Source organism: Peromyscus maniculatus, chromosome 4, assembly GCF_049852395.1.
Source record: "Peromyscus maniculatus bairdii isolate BWxNUB_F1_BW_parent chromosome 4, HU_Pman_BW_mat_3.1, whole genome shotgun sequence".
Taxonomy (NCBI): Eukaryota; Metazoa; Chordata; class Mammalia; order Rodentia; family Cricetidae; genus Peromyscus; species Peromyscus maniculatus.
This window is the reverse complement of record NC_134855.1, coordinates 145,955,143-145,977,677: the sequence shown is the minus strand read 5'-3', so window position 1 is coordinate 145,977,677 and position 22,535 is coordinate 145,955,143. Positions and strand designations below refer to the sequence as shown.

The window sequence follows — 22,535 nt, the reverse complement described above, 5'->3', positions numbered from 1 at the left end:
TTCAAATATTCTGTCACCCATCACTACACTGCCTGGAGACACTCTGTGGTACTCACAGGCAGTGGACCACGGTGCGTCCCTCTCTCCCATCATACTGCTCCTGCCACTTCTCCAGCCGTCGGACCACTTTGAGCAGAGAGCGCTTGGAAGGGGGTGTGTCCCGGTATGCAGGCCAGCCAATGTACTGGAGGTGCTGGACAATACGATAACCATCCTGTGGCTGAGAACAAAGCACTGTTTAGGGCTATTCTGCTCGGGATGCCTGGGGATACAAACCTTTCAGATTCCCTGGTGGGCTGAAATAGAGTAGAAGTCAGTGGGGCCTCAGCTGTGCCATCATGGGCACAGAGTGTCTTTATACCTAATGTCATCCCCCTGTGTATGCTGCTTAAATTATCTACACCTTGAAAACTCCTGTCAGTCTTCAAACTCAATTCAGATGGTCATTTCTTTAGGAACACCTTTCTTTGTTCTGCCGAGTAGAATTCTTTCTCTCTGAAGCTCATTAGTTGGAGCATATCTTATTTCTGTTTGATAGTAAACTCTGAGGGCAGAGACTGAGTACCCATCTCTCTGGGTTCTCAGTAAAGAGCAATAGTTAACCATCGTTTCATGGATTTTTAATGTGCCCCTCCTACCCAGCATTCAACCAGTGACTATCCCTTTGAAAGCAACTAATTGTTATCCATTTCAGTGTTTGTAGGACCTGATGTAAAGCTCATAAAATCCAACTGAAGGATACCAGTGCAGTGTGCCAGAGTGGGGAAGAACTAATGTCTGAGAAGTTGTGTCTACATGACTGCTAGTGTGTCAGGAAACAGGCAGCTGGCAGGCTGGATGCCGCTCTGCATATCTGTCTGTGCTAGAGCCATTGCTAGATCTGGAGCCAGAATCAGCAAAGGCATCACTTTCCCAAGGAAGAGCTTATCAGGAGAGAGAAAGAGGCTCTTGGCGGGCTCAGTGGGATCTTCTCCCAGGAGCCTCCATCTGTTCTGCAAAGTAGGGGAACGGTGAGCCATGGCGACTCTGTAGTGAGCCATGGCAGCTCTGCAGTGAGCCATGGCGGCTCTGTACTCACTCGAGCCATGTTACAGATACGGAAAATTCTGTGGATGATGTCCTCATCAATGTCTGCAGAGACAAACTCCACCTGGATGGGACCATAACACCCAGAAGTCTTCTCAGGCCAGTACTGCATACAGAGCTGCAGGGGAAAAAAAAAGTGGTCACAGGAGGCCAAGGTCAAAGAAGGGGGCACATAAGTGCTATTTGTCACCAAGCCTTTTGTGTGAGCAGGACAACCTGGCCAGAAAGGTCCAGTCTTATAAAGCAAACTGTACATAGATTTCCTGTTGAAGTACAGGTCCAACTGTACTTGGTTTGGTTCTGAAATGGTAAAGCTTTGAACAAAGGGGAAGGCTTGAAAATATTTTCTATGCTGACTTCAGATTATCTCTTACTTTGTTGGACCTCAGTCTTCTCATCTGTGAAATGGGGAGAATAGCGTCTGGACCTGAGTCTTCTCATTTGTGAAGTGGGGGGGGGGAACAGCATCTACTTGTAAGTGCTGCTGTCACAGTTTTAGGAGTTCCAAGTAAAGAGCAGGCACAATCTGGTTTCACTTTACCACAATTATGGCAACTGCTTCCCATTCCAGAAAAGTCTACCTTGACTATTCATAGTCATATTCAGACTAACTGTTTAAAAAAGTACAGATTTTGGCATCTGACAGCCTCAGCTCCAAATCTAGGCTCTAATGCTTATGAGTTTTGTCACCCAGACCTCTGCTCTCATGAGTTAATTGAGGATAAGCATGTCTCCCTCATACCACAAGAAAGAGCATTTCCCTGGTACCAAGAGAGTTTGCTGACTGTCTTCCCAGAATGTTTAGAATTGGGAACTACACACATAGCTGATAGCCTTATCCATGGTCACCCCTCATCTAAGACAGTGGCTCTCAGCTCGAGGCCATTTGTCCCCATCTCCCAGTGTCTGAAGCCAGTTTTGGTCATTACAGCTATGGGAACAGCTATGAGCACAGGCTAGGATGCAGCTAGACATACCATAATATACAGAATACTTCTTGAGAATACTGTCAGTCCAATGCAGCACTGCAGAGACTGAGGAGCTCTGGTCTCAGACCCTAGTTGGTCTTTTGTTTATGTGTGTCATCAAGGAGGATGGATACAGTATTCCTCTGTGTCTATTGATTTGTTGGGTGACTTCAGTGTGGGTATCTGTGGAAAGGCAACACATGCTCCTTCAAATTCCTGGTCTCTGAGGAGCATTGAGATAGACCTTGCCTAGAACCATTGTCTTAGATTTGAGACACAGGAGGATGACAATTGGGGCCACAGGATTTCTGGGGCTACTGGTGCTACATGTGATAGAAAGGTCACCCAGGAGTTGCTAAGAAGACATAATGAATGTTCACAAAGACCCACTAAAGCTTCTAGTAGTGGTTCTGCATTGAGTGTCTCACAGGGTGAGGTCAGTCATGGCCCACACCAGCTTGTAGATATTGACAGAGGTGACCCATGAAAGTGTGGTGGCTTCCTCTGAGGCAGGATTTTCCTGGGAGAGAAGAATTGCCCTCTCTTTTGTTGATGGTAGTGAACTGGTAATTCACCCTGGGAAGTCACATGACACGACATTTTTTATTTTCTCCTCCCTCAAGAACTGGAATGATAAAGAAAGAACAGGAGGTGGGGTATGCAAAAGGGAAACATCACATCCTTGCCTTCTTACCAGTGGAGACCTGAAGTTCTCACTTAGGGATACCATCATTTAACTTGAGCTGTGGTTGGCTGACTATGGCCTAATAGCTGTGTGAAATGGTTTTGTAAATAAAGCTTTATTTGACACTTATTTGTTCACATATTATCTATGACTGCTGCCATACAGTGCTGCAGGTTAAGAACTGAGTAGTTTAGACAGAGACCTACAATATTTTCTGTCCAGATATTCATACCAATCTTTGCTGTCTCTTTCTCTGTTGGGGTTATTTTGGGGATAAAGGAGATAATTCATGAAAACAAATCACTTAGTACTGTACCAGCCATGAAATGAATACATACTTGATATTGCAGATAATTATTGCATTTATAATTCAATTGTATAGTTATCACCATTGTATAATTACTATCATTCACATATTCCTTGGCTTATGATGGGGTTGTATCCCCATAAATGCGTCATTGGTTGATGACATCATAAAGAAGAAAATGAATTTAGAACTGGGGATGTAGATCAATGTAGAGCACTTGCCTTGCACCCATGATTCCCTATATTTAATCACCAGAACTGCAATATATATATATATATATATTATATATATACACACACACACAGAACCGTCAGATGAGTGCCGTTTTGCAATAAAGTACTACACACTGTAAAGGACTCTGCAGGATGCTGGATGTCTGGGATCTTTAGCTTGCTGCCAATGCCTAACAGTTACCAGAGAATATTGCATACCCAAGGAAGACAACCAAATCAAAATTTATATAGCTTCTATCAAATTTGTATCATTTACACAACATTGTAAAGTCAAGATTCTCAAGCTGAATGTCGTGTTGTAAGTCAGGAGTCATTCTGCACTTAGATATGAAGAATGTTCCTTCTTATCACTCCTCTCAAGTAGCAAAGACATGCAAGGTTAAGTTTCTTAAGGCATTGGTCCTCTGCTTGCCCAGCCTCTCCACCAGGGGTTAATCAAGCATATTGAGAAAGGAGATGTGAAGGTGGGGGTGGGGGAGGAGGGCTGGTCACAGGGGCCTCTGTAGCTGGACAATCTGCTGCTGCTGAGCTGTGCAGTAATGACAAATCCACAATTTGAACTTCATTTCTCTTTGCCACTGGCTCTTCTGCCTTGCAACCTTCACAGTAATGAGGGACTGATACCGATAAGTCTGTGGTTGGCCAGAGAAACTGGAATTAATCAGAACTTCCCATTTAAAAAAAATAATTGCCTTTATTGCCTGCATTGAATTTAGCCTTGCCAGAGTTCGGCTGTGATCCTGACATGAGGTGCATGGATTTCAGGCACTGGGGACAGTCTATTACCCCCAATATTTTCAGCCTGAGGAGGATGTGGAATGATTTGTCTCTTTTAATAAGATTTCCAGACCAATTTCTCAAGCTAATAGGTTCTACTATGCCTCAAACAAGAGTCCTATACTTTAGGACACTTCTCTGCATTTGATTTTCTAGGTCACTCTCCTATAATGCCCAGAGGGCTGGAGAAGGTTGCTGGGTCCTTCTAATCCTAAATCGGTGCCATCTTTTCACTTCAGTTCCCTAATTTGTGAGACCACAGCTGCAGCAGAGGGTGACATTCGGCTGGGCGACGTGTGGGCAGATGTGCATTTGAGCTGCCAGAGATCATCAGGGTCTTCTCACAGCCCAGCATGCTGCACATAATCCATAGACAGGAAATAGGAGACAGAAGTGTAGGGAAGCCAAGTACTCTGTTCCCAGTGACCCTTCAAGACTTGTACATGATTTTCATCAGCAAAGAATGTCTTCTCTGGTTTAGCTTAAGACCATCTTTGTGTCTAAATGCATGGCTCCATTTGAGTGGAAGCTTCCATTTTGGCTTAAGTATGAAGTGTAGGAAAACTGGGGAAATAAATGCATTGGGCTTCCAGTTGAAGTATCTTCTATTTGTTTCTTTTAATTTTTAGTTATCACTATTAGTATGCATGTGTATGTTGAGTGCATGTGTGTGTGTCTATGTCATTTGCCTGTGGAGTTAGGGGACAACTTTCAGGGGTTATTTCTCTGCCTCCACTGTCTCTACTGTGGGTTCTGGAGGTTGAATGCAGGTTGTCAGGCCGGGTTGCCAGCCCGTTATCCCTGGGGCTGTCTTACCTGGCCCCATTGCCATGGCTTTGATTTTGTTTCCTTTTCTTCCTTTCTTCTTTTGTTTTATATTTTAAAACATATTTTTAATTCTACTTTTTTTTCTTCTCATGGCTGTTTCTTAAGTGGCACACGAAGACAAATTACTACATTCTCTCTTGTGAAGCCCTTAGTTTCTGATTTTTGTCTGTGTGTGGTTATGTGGGTTGTGGGTGTAGTAGAAGGGTCAGGACAGTAGAAAGGGTCCAGGAGAGAGAGAAAAGAGGCTTTAAGGAATTGGAGTGAGGAGGGGAACAGAACTCATGACCAAGGAGAACACTAGGATAGTAAGGTGAATGGGGGAAGGAGACTGGAAGGTCAGGGTTGGAGAGGTGGGGGAAGAGGGTGGGCTGTAGGGGTGAGGGGGTGGGGGAAGAGGGTGGGCTGTAGGGGTGAGGGGGTGGAGAGGTGAGGGTGTGGGGAGTGAGGGTAGGAGGGTGTCTTCATCAGGGAAAACTAAGTTTGTGTGAAATGCTAGAAGGAAACCTGTTACTTTGTATGTTGACTTAACAACAACAAGAACAAAGTAACCCTTTCCTTACAGTATTTTCAGATATCACTTGTTTTGTTAAGCCTCCTCCTTCTCCACTCTCCTCGCCACCTCCCTGCTCCCTCTTGTGTCTTCCCATCCCCAACAGTCCCCTTTCTACCTTCATGCCACGGGGACCCTATCACCCTTACCAGTCTGCTTCAGAACCCTTTGCCCTGTGGTCCTCTTCCTAGATTCATTACCTATAATCTACATTTACATTCACAGATAGAAAAATTAAAAGCCAGGATTCCATTTTAATACTTTTTCTCTTGGTAACTTGTCCAGGGCTCTTAATTCGTCCAGTTTATTATAAGGGGATATGTGCATCTTAATGTCACCTTGCATAGGGATGTCTCCAGTGAGAACTCACCATTAGGCAGCATAATTTAAGACAAGATGGATAAAGAGAAAGGCTTTTATTTTTCTTTCAGTTTTAGTCCTTTTGAAAGTTTATCTTTGGTATTAATTACTGAATAGCTTGTCTTTACTGCAAAAATTCCTGAAGAGTCAGCTTAGGGTAGCTGTGGAGACAGGCATCATTGTGGAGAGAGGAAGTAAACATTTTGTATGTAGGGTTTTCTTGAGAGAGACTTAGAAAATCAAAGAGGATTTTCTCTTTGTAGGGAAATAAATGCATTGGGGTTCCCACTTGAAGTACCTTCTATTTCTTTCTTTTAATTTTTGTTTATTATTATTAGTATGTATGCATATGTTGAGTGTGTGTATGTGTATGTATGTGTGTGTGCGTGCGCGCGCGCGCGCGCGCGCGCGCGCACACACACACACACACACACACACACACACGCCACTTGCCTGTGGAATTCAGAGGACAATAGTAAGAGAGACTTGGGTTTTCTTGAGAGGGAACTAGAAAATCAAAGAGGAAGGCTGGAGGTATAGTAGAGACAGTGAAAAGTAGAAGGTGGTGCAATGTGTCATGTGATACCCCTCTCAACCCTAATTATTCTGTTTTTCATAGCATGCACAATGCTCAGGGTTCATGGATTTCTTGTGGAAACCTGAGAGGAACTGGGCTTTGCTAAGTGACATGGGGATGGTAGAGAGCACATGTGCTAGCAGAGGAATCAGACCAAGACATGTATATGCTAGCACTGCTTAGAACTTTTATGGGGTTCTGGTAGTTTAAGATCCTAAAAGAAAATGGGCTCTACTTAGTCCTCTGAAACCTGAAATCATGAAGATGGAACTGATCTTGAGGCCACACTTACACTCAATATGACCTGGATATTTTCTAGTTTAGATGAAAATCTTGAAATTTTCTACCTTAAGAATAGATTAAAGGTCTATGAAGACGGGCTTAGCTAATAAAGAGCATGCCACACAGGTATGAGGATCCGAGTTTGAATCCCTAGCAGCCTCAGAAAAACTCTATGGTGACCTGTGCCAGTCATCTTTGCACCAGGGAAGTGGGTACAGGAGGATTCCTGATGCTTGATAGGTTCACCGAGGGCCCTGTTTCAAAACAAACAAACAAACAAACAAACCCAATGAGGTGGAGAATGATAGAGAATAGCACCCAGTATTGACCTTTGACCTCTCCATGCACATGTACACATGTACACACACCCATATGCTCCCAAACATGTTGATTGAAAGTTTGTAGTTTGGACCAGCTGTCTTCCCTGCCTCCTCTTCTGGTGTCCCTGCTACTCTTCCTTCCCCAGTGGTCTAGAGAGGGCAGAGCTGCCAGAAGGGAGGGCCTCACCACTGCAGATGTGCATGTCGGACCCATGATTGTCTCCAGGAGAAAAGCCAGCCTCATTGTCACTGAGGATTTAGAAATGCTCACACTTCTTCCTGGAGAGCAGAGGGGCTTCTGCTGTCTGTTGTCAAAATGAGTTAAACTGAGCAAAAGTCAATCAGCCTTTGTAGACAGTGCTGGAACAGCTGTGGTACATTATTCCACCTGAACACCATGGCTGTTCAGGCCATGAAAGATGTCCTTTGGGAGGGGGGCACAAGTTCAGACATGAAATGTGACAAATGCAGAGGTAGCCTCCCTCGTTAAACATCTTGTTCTTGGTGATGGAACCTGAAAGCTTGTTAGTCCAGTTGCTGGGATAATAAACATGCCCTGGTGAGTTGAATGAAAGCTAGCAGATGGGCCTATTTTTGGGGAAAAAAAGTATATTTTGGTGCACCTTAGTTATGCTTTTGTTAATTAAAAATCCTTTGATAAGTAGGAAAGGGCAAGGTAATATCACAGCATCATAAATGAATGGCTCTAGGTAGCAAGGTCCTGTGATCCTCTGAGGTGGGGGTGTGGGAAGGATCAATCCTGGGTCACCTAATAGGGAAGTGAATTATGCAGAATTTAAGTAGAGGAATATAATAGAGTCACCTGACTTGGTGTTAGAATTCTTGGCAGTGATTACAACATTCCTTTAAATAGATTCTATAAGATTATGTAATTGGCTTTGGCACTGTGGCCAGTTAAGGGTGAGAGACGATGGGAATAGGGGTGAAAGGTATAAGGAACATAGAAAGAAGCATCCTAGGATTGTTATTAAAGGGCATTCACATACATTATCCTCCAAAAGCCCTGTAAGTGAGAATGTGATTTCTGCATGGTGGATGGAAACTTACTCTTATGGCAGACAAAGCTGAACTTTTTCCTGGGAGGGAAAGATAGGGTTTAGGACATTTCCTACAGGAGCATGGTATGTGGGAGGCAAATTCTGGGAAGGTTTCAAAGAGAAGTGCTAAGGAAAGAGAGAGAAGGAGTTGAATTTTGTAGAAAAGGAAGCACATTTGGGGGGTGTGAGTGTATCTTAGTTACGTTTCTGTTCTATAGTGAAATACCCCGACCAAAGCAACTTAAGGGAGAAAGTTTCTTTTTCTGAGTCACAGTTTAAGAGTACAGTCCATCATGGTGGGGAAATTAACATGTCAGGAGCTTGGAATAAATGGACATTCTGTAGCCATAATCAGGGAGCAGTCAGCAATGATGTCATGCCACCACAGCTCTGCTTTCCCACTTACACTGTTTAGGATCCCAACCAGGGAATGATGCCACCCACAGTGGTCTCCTATCAATGTATGCAGCTGAGATAATCCCCTACTGGCAGGCCTATGCATCCCTCTCAGGTCATTCTAATCTTTTCAAACTGAGAATGAATACTAACCATGAAAGAGTAGGCCTGAGAAAGTGGGCATAGGAGAGGATGTGGATGGAGGAGGAAATGGATTTAGTTGACGTGTTTGGAGAAAGATGTGCTGCTGTAAGCAAGGGACAAGATGGTATTTGAGAAAGATGATGTATGATATTTAATCTTAAATCATGAAATTGCAGGGATATGAGTCCCATCTTGTGTCCATTCATGCAAAACCAGAACTTGTGAAAGAATATGAGAATGATAATTCCTTGGAATTTCACAGAAGGCTTGGGTGGATACTAGGTTTTTCTCACAGACTGGGGAGAAAGGAAGGGGGAGAAAGGAAGGGATTTGGGAACTTGGCTGACATCTGGGTTATGATAATTCAACAATGATAAGATTGAGGCTTGGAGAAGTTAAGAAACTGACTCAGAACAACGCATCATGTGAGCATCAGGCATAGGCTTGAATGACCCCAGGCTTCCTATTCCAGTGTTATCTCCACTATTCCAGGGAGCTAGAGGCACAGTGCCTTGAAAATCTAAGTTGGCTGAAGTGCAGAGGTGAACATTCTGTGCATTTGCCTGGCATGTTAGGCTGTTCTTTCTCAAGTAGTGGTAAAATGGATAAATCAATTCTGAGTATTTGTTTTGTGGACATAATGACAGCAAACAGATTTCTCAAATGTCACCTTGCTCTCTCGCTAGAAGGGAATGCTTGCCTCCCTCACTTTCAGAAGCTTTCAGCTGTGTGAAAACCCATCGCAGACATCTGCTCATCTTTGAACCCACTCGCTTCCCACATTTCTACCTGATTTTTTGCATCACTTGGTCTCAGGCTTTTCACAGTAGAGCCTCAAAACTGGGCAACTAAACTTCTGTATAAGCTATGAGCTCTTGTTTTACTGTAAGGACATGTTCCTGTCTTCTGGGTGCTGATCAGGCACCAGGGCCCAGAAATATGTCTTTAACTAGTATAAACATTTTCATTATTCCTGGCAGGAGGTCATGGGCAAAAGTTCACGGGTCAAATGACCTTGTTGACATTGCTTCCCTGCTTGGGCCATAGCTTCCAGATCTACAAGAAGGAAGCAATTGTTTCCAAAGTAGCCTCTACAAAGTTAGCAGGAAAATTCAGTGAACTATATCTAAAGTCTTTGAAAGCAAAATATGAGGATTATTCTGTCGTCTAGAATGCAGGACCCTACATTGCTGGCTCTGCGTTCAGATTAGAGCATTTCATTATGCACGTGGTCTACAGAACTGAAGCTCACTGAGGCAGTGATGCCCTGGAACAATACAAGACAAGTAGCCAACTGTAACATTGAAGCAACCTCATATTCAGGGAAACTGGAAATACCAGTATTTATTAATGTGGGGAGAGCCAAGCTAAGGTTGGGGCTCATTGATCCCCAAATCTGATCCCAGGCTGATGAAATAGTCATGTTTACGATAATTCTTCCTACTGTCACGGATCTTGAGGGCACTGTGATATGCCACCTCTCCCCTGCTCCCCAAATACCCTTTCCACACACCTTCTGCTTTGTGTCCTTCTACCGCTTAAGGTTTTGCTGAGATGATTTTACCTGAGAGGGATTTTATTTTTGGTCAAAGACAGCCTGAAAGTGATTTGTATCCTGCTACAACATGGGCCTCATGGGGATGATCAGGATTAGGGGCCTCTTTGGTCTTCTGTTGTGTCTAGGTCTTTGGCCCATCATAAGCTTTCAATAATGATGAATGAATGACTAATGAGGCCTTTGAAAGCCTTGCTCTGGGTTGGAAGCCACTCAAGCTGGTGAAGTGAAACCTTTTCTGCTTGCCGCTCCATTCTGCTTCCTTTGGGCTGATTGAGACAATATTTGTCCAACTCAAACCACTCTCCTTCCTGATACCCCATCTTGACTTTTTGGAGGTTGAGAGAGAATCCATTCTTTGCATGGGTAAATCCCCTGAGCATTCTAAACACTACATAGTGTGTCATGACCACATAGAAGGACTCCATATTAGTTACTTTTCTCATTGCAGCTACAAAATACCCAAACAACAATCAATTTAAGGGCTTACTTTGGCTCACAGTTCTGGGGACAAAGTTCATCATATGAGGAAAGGTGTGGAACAACAGAAGTAGGAGACAGCCGGCCACATGCAAGGGGCAGTCAGGAAGTAGAGAATGAACAGGAAATGGATCAAAACTTCAAGGCTCTTAGTCAACCACTCCCTTCTTCAACAAGGTGCCACCCATCTAAGGTTCAACAGCTTTCCTAGCACCAGATAGAGATCAAGTATTCAAATACATGAACCTACGGGGGACATTTCACATTCACGCAACAACAGGTTTCTTTCTGACACCTTTTCCCTGTGGACTCTGGTCTGGCTTTAGGGCTTATAAAAATGATAAAAAGTTTTTCTTGCAAAGTTTGTTCCTTATGGGTCTCTGGGGGAACAATGGTGGATACCATGGTGGATATTGCATCTAGGACTTTGCCTTGCTTAGTTGACTACAGGCCTTTGAAGTCTTTTTTTTTTTTTTTTTTTTTTTTTTTTTTTTTTTAAATTATGTAGACTGGTGATGGATCAACAGATAAAGGCATGTTCCAACAAGCCTGATGACTTGAGTTTGATCCTGGGGTGGAAGGTGAGCTGACTTCCACAGTTGTACTCTGATTTTCACATGTGAGCCATGGCACATGTGTTCAGACACAGAGAGAGATAGAAAGACTGAAATGCACCCACAAGAAAAATTGAACTATGTGTAATAAAATTTAAAAAAAATAATTATATGTAATGTGTATTGCGCACACTGATGTGTGTGGGTGTTTTAGTGGAAATATGAATGTTCATGTAATAGTGCATGTGTAGAGGTCAGAGGACAACCCTGGTATTGGTCCCTGCCTTCCACCTTGTCTGAGACAGGGTCTTTTTGCTGTTCTCCACTATGTACACCACCAGACTAACGGGCCTGTATGCTTGTGGGGATTCGCTTGTCTCTGCTTCCTATCTTGGGGTAGGACTGCTGTGATTGTACTACTGCATCTGGGGATCTGAACTCTGGTCTTCATGCTGGCAAAGCAAAAACTTTATCTAGCAAGTTACTTCCCAACCCCCAGAGTCTTAAAGAGATAGTAAAAGCTCTAGGGCTGAAGGCAGAGGTTTGAGAATCTTTATCAACAGCTCTCATGGGTCACATTTCTCTGATTAGTAGCTACTTGGAAAACAATACTGTGGCCGCAGATGGCCGATTCAAAGAAGCATAGGATTTAGAACAAAGGGGACTGGTTTCTACAGCAGTACAAGGAAATAAAGGCTCCTGAGAGCTCACATCTTCTCCTTGTCCTTATCTTCCTGCATCCTACCTGTAGCTTGACCACCCTCCAACAGGAGTGTACAGTGAAACCACAGGATGTGCTGTTAGTTTTCTTAGGAGCAACTGAGAGATACTTAGGACTTAAGTAGTCCTGTCCACTTTGCTGGCCTGGCCCACATTCTGGGCTGCCTTGGCAGGAGCATGCTAGCAGGCAAAGGTTCATACCACTTCGAAGAACCGCCCCTCCAGGTGCTGAAGGCAGCTTTTCTGATGCTCACGCTATATCACTGTTTATTTTTGCAAGGATCCCAGCTGCTGTGGTGATGATATTTATATCAATAAGTGCTCTATTCATCTGCCGATTTCAGGGGATGCTTGCCAGCTGTGTATGGCAGCCAACCTTGGGGTGCTTCTGAGCCTGATGTTTTTACATTCAGAGCCGCAGCTCTCAAAGGCTGCACCAGCATCTGGGGCTGAAAGATCTATCATCCACCAAGGATCTACCATTTAAAAGGGGGAGCTAGAGCCAGCAACCTTGACATTATATGTCCCAAAGTAAGGTTCTTCACAATTGCCATTCTGTTTCCAGGCTTCAATTTTGCAAACTGGGTGTTAGATAAAGAGAAGAACAAATGGACTTTCATCCTTCTACTGGGGATTGAACCTAGAGCTTCCTGAATGCTGGTCAGATGCTCTGCCACTGAGCCATAACTTTAACAAGTATATGTGGGCTTTTTTTTGTAGGTTTCACCTCACTCGCACTTCATAAATATGAGTTACCTTACTTGTTCAAGCAGAAGAACAGGCAGTGATCATTTATGATTCTAGAATGAAATAGGGGAAATTCTAGAAATCTCTTTTAGGGGAATTTATTTTTTTCTATTGTTATCTTGGCTCCCAATCCTCCATTCTTCAGGCCCTAAACTTTAGTGTCATCCTCTATCTTCCATCATCAACCAGGCAGTATATTTTGTCCTCCTACCTTTGGGATACATATAGAATGTACACCATGCTACCACCCTGCTCAAGCTGCCATCACCCACATCTGACTATTCTTGTTGCTACTCCCTGTACTTTTAAAAGTCAAGTGATGTTACTCTCCTGCCAAGTCTGTCTGTGTCTCCCTATCCTATGCAGAGTGAAGCTCCAAGTTCTCTCATGATGACTAAGGTCACCTATGGCATGTAACCCTGTTACTCTTTGGATATCATCACCTGGAACTCTACCCATCTCACCCTGCTCTGGCCTCAGAGTACTATGCTGTTCCTTGAGTGCGTCAGGTGTTTTCCTACCACACTGCCTGGATACACAGTTCTCTTTGCCTGAGACACTGTTCCCTAGAAGGAACATTTGGCTTGCTCTCCAGCCTCCTTCAACTCTATCTTCACATATTTTCAAGTCCTTCCTTGAGTACTCTAGTACATCTGTGTCTTGTGCCTCAACCCAGTTTTAAAATATTCATTATGCTTCCTTCTCATCATGTTCCAATATATGACTGAATTCATGATAGAGCATTTGTTGTTTATGGTTGGTCTCTCCCCTTTAGAATAGGAAGTGCATAGGAGACAGGAATATTCTCGTTTCACCTTGTCTGTGATACATTCCAAGAACCTAGAATAGTTTCCAACAAATAGCAGTAGCAGATGCTCAATGAGTCTGGATGGTGTGAATGAAGGGAACCTCTTCTGGGTATGTCTCATGGACACAGTCCAACACACACTCCTTTTCCTCCTCTTCTACTCAGCTCTGGTCCATACTCACCCCTCTCATCTTCTTGCCTTTCCATTTTGGCCAGGTGCTTTCTGGATAGCTGGTCACCTAAACAAGATACCTGCCACCATCTGGGACTTCTTTTCATCAATGTCCACATGCAGCTGCTCCCTGGAAGCTTGTGGACTTCACACTGGAAATGATTTCACATCTGGTCCAAGTTCTGCTTCCATTTGGCTACTTTCTCTGCTCAGATCTCCTCTTCAATTTCTGAATACAAGCTGTGTTTTCTCTCTAGTCTCTGATTCCCATGTCTGTATTCTCTGGTCCTAGACTCCATTTTCTAACACAAGTTGGAAACCTTAGGACCACGCCCAATGTATAGTAAAGCTTTCCTAATTATCTTGGAACCCCTGGATGCTGCAAAGGGATCCAGATGACAGACTAGCTAAGGACTATCAGGACCAGATGAAAAACCAGCCTGGGTGGTGTTCTGGGTCTCCACTTCCTCCTTGAATATGCCCAGATCCTCCTCCTTCATTCATTGAGTTTGTACAAAAATGTTATTGGTAGAAAGGATCCTGTCACTTACAAACAATAGCCTTATTCTGTAAGTGCTTTAAGTCCAGGCTCCTGAGCCTGGCACAAGGGACTTCTCTGCTGACTGAACCCTGCTGTCTTTTCTAGCCCTACCTCACTCTTTTCCTCCAGATACAGCTCCAGTGTACTGGAACCGAAGCTGACTGAAAACAAGCCTCTACACATCGATCTGCCTTGCCCTTGCCTCCACTATCCCCTCTATGTGGAACGCCTTTTCCCAGCCATTCATCCCCTGTATGACCAGATCTCCCCTGCCCCCTTCAAGGTCCAAGTCACCTTCCTTTTGAAATCTTCCCCCACCTGGGTTGAATTAATTGCTCTCTGCTCTAGGTCAACATGGCACTTCTTTGCTGACCTCTATTATAGCAGAGCCGCATGAGCCTGGGATAACTCACCCATCTGTCTCTGTAGCAAGACTGGCAGCTCCTGTAAGGCTGGGATTATAGCTCAGCCCCATTTGGAATAAAGAATTATTCCCACCCAAGGCCTATGTAAGGTCAGCGCTCACACAAGAGTGCACTGAATGACTTTGCTTTTCTTCAAAGCACTGAAAAGACTCATGTAAAACTTTGAAAGGCCACCTTCATCTCATCTACCCTAGAGTCTTAGGTATGGGGAAGTGTAGACATATGATGGTTGAAGTTAGAAGACCCAGAAGGGCTAAGTCATGAAGTCAAGGCTTAGCTGGGTGGCCAGGAAGCAAAAGTTCCTAGGTTCAGACTCCAGTTTCTGCCAACAGAGGCCACATGGCGAAGAGCCTTTAGTGCTGGTACTCAGTGTTGTGTGAGATCTCGATTTTCTAAGCTCTTTATGATTTAGAGTAAGGCTATAACCAGTGTCTGTGGCAGGGACAACAGGGCCTTGCCATTGGTATAGTTAGACAAAGCCTACAGCCAAGGGGACTAATTTATGGGTGTCTTTGGTGAAGAATTCAGTGGGAGATTCAGTGAGCAGCAGAATGGGTATGCCTGACATTCACAGTTGGACAGTGCCCACCAGTGAAGCACCTTAGAGCTTCCTTGCATGCCAATCATGACTGACTGGTACTCATCAGTAGCAGCCCCACAAACCCCTCCTACCTGAGCAGAGTCCATCTCATTCAGCATCACCACAGAGGAGCAATTATAATCAAACACCAGCCTCCAGAAGTCTGCCACAGTGTTGGGTAGAGGGTGCTGGGTGACCACAAAGGCGGCAGGCTGCTTGTGGCTCTGACAAAGGAATGACACAGAGTTCGTCAAATACATACCCATCAGTGATATTCCAATCATGATGAGGCTGGGATGGCTGCCAGAGGCCCTGAGCCTGCCAAATAGATCTCACATAGCACCTGTCTGCTCTGTTATCTCTCAGTGCCCTGGTGGCAAAGGGGACCTTCTCATAATGAACACATTCTCCTCCAAACTAAGACATTTCATTAGAAAAGTGTCACTTGGATGGGGATTATCCAAATAAATTATTTATGTCTTGGAGCTCAGCAAATCATCATTACAATATGAAAAGAAAGATTCTGGATGCAGGTTTGCTGTGCTGCTGGCCAAGACACCTCTTGGGATATCAGGGATCCCACAAGTTCCTGTGCTTATGATGCTAAGATTACAGGGATCATTTCTGGCCTGGATTGAGGGCTGAGCTAGCCTGGCAGAGGTGGCATTGTACCCTTTAGCCAACAAGGTGGTAGAAGGCCACCAGGTATTAGAGTCATGTGGACCTGAGGTTCAAACCCAGTTTTGCCCCTTGAAAATTATGACTCAACCATCTGTTCATTCATCCAGCACTATCCACCCATTTGTTATCCATTCATGCTTCTAAACATCATTGTGGGGAGTCAGGTACTAAACACTGGTGGATCAGTGGATGGTTTCAAAGCTCAGACTCTTTTCCTGGAAAATGCAACTCAAATCTAAAGGGATGGCTGTCACACAATGAATGAGATTTGCAAGTTAAAAACAAACAAACAAACACAAAAAATCAAACAAACAAACACAAATCTTGGCAACTAGGGCTGGAGAGATGGCTCAATGGTTAAGAACACTTGCTGCTCTTCCAGAGGACCTGAGTTTGGCTCCCAGAACACTCATCATGCAGCTCACAACTATTTTCTAACTCCAATTCCAGGGGATCTGACACCTTTGGGCTCTATAAGCAGCACACTCATGTATGTGTGCATACCCACTTGCAGACACACACACCTCTATATAATCAGAAACAATAAAAACAAACCTTTAAAAAAAACAGTAAGCAAGTTCACTGCAGGGTAGAAATACTCTTGACTTAGGTTTTCTTCCTCAGCACCAGCATTGTGATTGGAACACAATAGACACAATCACAGCACAGCACTGGTGAATACCTTAATTTCCCCATGTTAAAGACAGATACACTGAGGCCGGGGGTGGGGGTGGGGGACGCCCTGTGTAAGTCTGGAAGCTTCAGTTGGGCCCCACGTGCCATATCACCTCAGGAAGAAGTATTTGGAAGGATTGTGGGGTGTTTCTACTTCAGCAATAGCTTGTGAAATCCGAGAACCAGCCAATGTTTCAACACATTTTCTAGGTAGCTTGTCCATGTGGGAATCAGAGCTATTGTACCAGAGTCACGAGTCAGAAGGAGATAGGGATAGAAGAGGAACAGAGACCTCAGAGATAGCATGGCAAGGCCTTGCAGACATGTCTGTCATGTCTATACTAGGGATTCCTGTTTCCTGAGGCCTTCTCTTAGCCAGTGGATGATCTAACAAAGGGTATCAGGGACAGACCCTTTAAATATCTCAAACATTTCCAAGCTTTCAAAACTAAATCCAGGCTAAGGCTAGTGAGATGGTTCAGCAGTAAAGGTTGCTCTCCCAGAGGACACGAGTTCACTTCCCAGCACCCCATGGAGGCTCACAATTGTCTGTAACTCCAATTTCAGGGAGTTGCAGGTACCAAGAACACACACCTCTTTTTGATCTTTGCAGACACCCGTTCAGGCACACTGATGGTGTGTCGATATATAGTCAGCCAAAGCATTCATACCCAAAAAATATAAAATAAAATTAGAAACTCAGGTTTTCACGATGGTAGGCACATAGCTCTAGTCCTTGGTGTCACCGTCTCAAAGCCAGTTGACTTTGAACAAGTGATGGAAATACTCTGACCCTCGGTACATCTCCAAAAAAATGGGGGAGAGTAACACTCCAGGGCAGAACGAGACAATGCAAGTCCAGAGCCCGACATGGTGCCCGACATGCAGTGAATGTTAGTTTTCTTTGCTTTCCCTGTCTCTGTGATAAATGCTCTATTAGGCCAGCACGCCTGACAAAGTCTTATCTGAAAATATGTTCGAGATCTGCGCTCCTGCCGGGTTTCAGGGATCAGCCAGCAATCCATTTCATGGATAACATCATCCTTTCCCAGGGGAAACATTAAAAATTAACCCAGAGGACTTCATATTTTTCTGCTAGAGGCAAAGCTGCTATGGTTACCAGATAATGCACAGACTGGGCTGGAATACAGATAAGGAATTTTTTCTTTTTTAATATAAGAAAGGCAAAGGCCTCAGTGATGGCTCACAAGAGAAATGCCCTGTGGACAAAGAATACAATCAGAATCAGAGCTTGGCAGAAGGCATTTGACTCCAGGCAGCATCTAACCTACGAAGTAGAGGCCAGGAGCTTCCTTGATCCTTGTTCAGATGAAGAAGGCAGAGAGGATGCTGGGGCAATGGGGGATAATGGTAGGAGGAGCTTGGAAGTATGGGTGTACCTCTGAACCATGTCTACACACACACACACACACACACATACACACACACATGGGCAGGGGGCGGGTGAGAAAAAGAGAGATAGAGATAGAGATAGAGATAGATAGATAGATAGATAGATAGATAGATAGATAGATAGATAGATAGATAGATAGATAGATAGATAGAGAGATCTTAGAAGACAGCCCTAAGCTAATATCAGAAGTCTTTCTTCCTCTTTGAGCAATTCCAGTTACTTAACATGATCCAGACATGGCTCCCTGCTTCTGCACTCAGCCAGGTTTCATAGAGAGTGTAAGCATCTGTGAGCCAAAGCCAGGGCAGGTTTTTTGAGAACTTATCTGGGTATTGACCTTATATTCCTTTTTTTGTTTCCAAAACCCAGAACACTTGTGATAATCAGAGGTCAGGGAAGTAATGGCCTTGATTCAGGAAGAGAATACTCTATTATCTAGCCTGTAACTTAGATAGGAGGACCACATGGGCTGGATGGACATGACCTCAGAGTGGGGAAGAGCAAGGAGAGGAACCTGGAATTGGTCATCCTCCATCAGGCAATGATGTTCTGGTCTTGAGCCTTAGGACGCAAGACGCCCACATCCTCCTGGGTCAAACAAACAGGGAAGTGACAATAAATGGATTCTAGAGTGGGAACTAGGAATTCTAGTTCTGTCTCTAGCTCTCTGGGATACCCTGAGAAAGTCTCCTTTAGTCTGGCTTAGTCTGTCCTGCTGAAAAGAGCATGGATGAGACTAGAATGTCTGTAGTTCATACCTCTGCAAGCATCTGCATATCCTGAAGGTGTAATGATGATAACTAGAAGATGCCCAAAGACTCAAGGGTGAGGCATGTGAGACAGAGGCATGGGAATACTGGGCAGGACATTTCCCTAACTTCGAACCAGAGCAGGGAATGGTTCCCTTCTTGGACGTGCTATTGAAGAAGCAGAGGATGATGCCTTGAGGGCCATGGTCCATTTCCCTTCTTGATCTTTTCAATACTTCCAATCACTGCCCATTTACTGAGCATCTAGTGTGTGCTATCTCCCTCTTTGCCTCTGCAAAGGAGTTATCTGAGGAACTAAATGGGATGTTCCAGCAGGAACCCCAAGATGATGTACCGCATCTTATCTCCTGAGGTCTCAAATTCTAAAGAATGTGGCCAGAACTGAACTTCTGGCTGAGAGTCATTTTTGTAGGAGGCAGAAGCATGCAGGTTAGAGCTATCGACTTGAGCTGTTAAGGGAATTCTTTTTTTGGCTTTTGATCTATTCTGTCCACCTTCTTTGAGCCAAAGAGCCAAAAGCACACAATGTATCTGGGTTTAGACATGAGGCTTCTGGGGAAGGGGAGGGGTAACCATGGTCTCAAAGGCCAGCAGTTAGAAGCAAGATGGTCGGTAGGGTCAGGGCACTGGGATTCAGCCATCTCCACCTTGGGAAAGAGCTTTTTCTGTAATGGCAGCCAGGGGTTTCCTGCCAGGGCTTAACTTACATCCATCAATGCTGCGTTGATATAATTGCTGGATTCTCCATCTACTGAGATGAGGAAAGGTAGGCAGCGGTCGAGAGGCAGGACATCCATGCTCCGATTCTTATCATGGTTCCGGGGTAAGAGCCCAATGCTACAGTCCTCAGGCCTCACTCGAGGTGTCACGATGTTGAGTGTCTGTAGGGGCACAAAGGGGAGGAGAGGAGTACACAGGAGGCTGTATCCAAGCAAAGGAGACAGATATCCCAGTTTAGCTTAATTTATCTGTCTTTACCCTCCAAGCCTGGCTCTGCCATTGTTTTCTCCAACTCATGCTTCTCCCATGACAGAGATATTCTTTTCTATCCTGTGTGCAGCTACAGGACTTCTGAGCTAAGAGACTTTGCCAGGAGCTTTGTGACACCTTCAAGATGCCAAGGCTGCAGGGGCAGCATGCCCATGCACAGGCTAAGACATGAGCTGACAACACCTGCCAACCATTTGAACTGTTGTTCAACTGAGCTAGCACAGCATTAAATGAGGGCCAGCCAGAAGGGCATATGGCAGGGAACGGGGCAGAGAATCCCTAATGAATGTTAAACACCACTTGAAGTGCCATGGAAAGAAGGAAGTGATTTTTCCAGCACTTTTTTCAGTGATAAAAGTGTCTCAGTTGTAGGAGGATGGATGGATGCTTAGGATGTGCTCTTTAGGGTGGACAAGGGACCTTGTGGGGGCAAGCTAGTAGGTCTACAAAATTGCAAGGCTTATGCTCTGTAGAGCAAGTTCTCACCCAGTTAGGGACCAGGGCTATTCCAGGCAATAGAGTAGGTCCTGTGTGCAACGACCAGGGTTCTGTGACTTTCATCCCTCTGTCACTTGGCATGCTGTCGTTAAGACAATAAAGATTTCTTGTTTAAAGGAGTTCTACAGTGTCAGCCTGATGGGAATACTGTGAGCCTGGGATTTGCTTGTTTCTTCCTGCCCAGTTCTTACAGATCCATCACTCAGTTTTGGCTGTGGGATGAAGGTCTGAACTCGAGCATTTTACTCAGTGATCTATGTCCAGGTCTTTAGCTTTCTACTCAGTCACTTATATCTGGGCCTCTTAGACCAAAGCTGCAGTTTTGACCATCCTGATTGCAAGGTGTGAATCTGCCATGTCTGAGCCATGCTCTAAGATGGCTAAGAGCTTAACATGAATATAGATAAATGCCCCTGAGATCCTGTTAAATTGCACGTTCTAATTTAGTAGGTCTGGGTGGGGCCCAACAGTCTTCATTTCCAACAAGCACCTAAGTCCAGATGATGGGTTTAAAGAATATCTGGAGAAAACACTGGGGCTACAGTCCCTCCAGAGTTTAAGAAGCAGGAAATCCACGCTAGCATCAGTATATAAACTTCTGTCCATTCCACAACATCAACAAGAATTAACCAAGACCTCAGTTCAATAGCATAATCACAGCACAAAAGCAAGTGTCAGCCATCATTGAGTGATTGGCTAATAGTTGCTAATGACTGTGCAATCTGATGGTGTGAAAAGCTTTCCACAGCTGCTGGGCACTGTAGGCTGAAAGCACACATACACATCAATCTCACCAAGAAAGGCCCACAGTGTGCATTAAATTGCCTGGGTCATTGCTATAGATTGAATGTACACATCTCATCACACGCACTCACACACACACACACACACACACACACACGCATACACACACACACACACACACACACACACACACACACACACACACACACTACTATACCAGCTCCCAACAGGGCATATGAGGAGGGGTGGGGGCTGTGGGAAGTAACTGGATCACCAGGGTGGAGTTCTCACGAGTGGGATTAGTGTCCCTATGAAAAGTTACGCAAGTGTGTGCTCCTCTGCTTTCCACCATATGAAACCATAAGGAAGCAGCCACTCACAAACTATGTTGGTGTCTAAGCTCTCCCCAGATACTATATTTGCTGGCTGCTTGCTTTTGGGCTTCATTGCTTCCATAAGTGTGATAAGCAAATGCCTGCCATGTAAGTCAGCCAGACTGGAAATTTGTTAGGACTATCCAGAGCAGCTAAGACCCTGAACCTCGGCTTTGCCCATACCTGAAACTCATCTTTGATTTGGCTGGAGTTAGTCTGGGGGTCCAGCCTGCTGATGTTGTAGTAGAGAGAGCGGAACTCACACACAGGGATGGCGGTGTTGCCGCAGAGGCATGCTTCTAGGATGGCATCATGCACAAACACATACTGCTCCTGCAAGGTCAAGGGGAGGGAAAAGTGCTCCAGGTAAGAAGAGTTGTCTGTGAGCATTTTGTCCACATCGAGTGAATCTTGTAGCAATGAAAAAAGGATATGATTTATTCTGCAGAATCCTCAGTTTTTATCTGTAACCCAAAGGTCTAAGTCTCCATGTTTCACAGTGATTGAGCTATGGTGCATTTTGCCCTTGTATACGATGGAAGAGCAGAGCCACTGATAAGAATGAGAAACTCGAGAACATGTCATTGCAGTGCTCTCTATGTTCTGCCCACATTCCCAGCTTTCATCCAAAAGCTGCTTGCTACAGAAACCCTGCTCTCTCTGCAGAAAGCTTTCTTCCTACTTCCTGGAGCATGTTTAGTATTCTCATCCTTTGTCCCCATCCCACTTCACACTCAGCAACCAGAGTGTCTTTAAATCTATTAAGCATAAGTTTATTGATAATTCTGGGTCTTTGTAAGTGTTCATTGGGTAAACATATTTTTTAAACAAAAATTTGACCCCTTTAATTAAAGTGCTTAATTTGAATGTATCATGATTCATTTATATTTAAACACATCTCCATGCCTGACAGTGAGGGCCGTGTGTCTGACTTTACCTAGAGCATCTGCAGTCTACAGGCATGGTCTTAAGCACAGACAGCACAGTCATCTTGGCTCTAGTGTTATAGGCCTGGGAATTGGCCTGTGGGCTATCTCAGAGCCCGCAGTAGAGCCCAGTGAGCTAAAGCTTTCAATGAGCATCTGTAGGGACTGCTGTACCTAAAGCCATGGTATGTCGCTTTGCAGGGTTGATATACGTGGAGCTCCCATGGGTTCTAGATCTGCTAGGACATTCACAGCCTTTACTAGAACCAAAACGTGAACTCATTGCAGGAACAACAACCCAAGGCATGAA

The 22,535-nt window shown here is 44.5% G+C and overlaps 1 protein-coding gene across 7 annotated transcripts in view; it reads right to left on the bottom strand.

Moving 5' to 3' along the window:
• Ptprt (protein tyrosine phosphatase receptor type T) overlaps positions 1-22,535 on the bottom strand; it is a 1,096,883-nt gene that overhangs the window by 5,178 nt on the left and 1,069,170 nt on the right. For all 7 annotated transcript variants that reach the window (XM_042276726.2, XM_042276732.2, XM_042276733.2 and 4 more), the window contains 5 exons: positions 21,483-21,632; positions 19,401-19,574; positions 15,246-15,377; positions 1,079-1,204; positions 57-220 (listed from right to left, as the gene is read on the bottom strand). In XM_042276726.2, the coding sequence (XP_042132660.1) occupies positions 57-220; positions 1,079-1,204; positions 15,246-15,377; positions 19,401-19,574; positions 21,483-21,632 (746 nt within the window). The remainder of the gene's footprint in view (positions 1-56; positions 221-1,078; positions 1,205-15,245; positions 15,378-19,400; positions 19,575-21,482; positions 21,633-22,535) is intronic.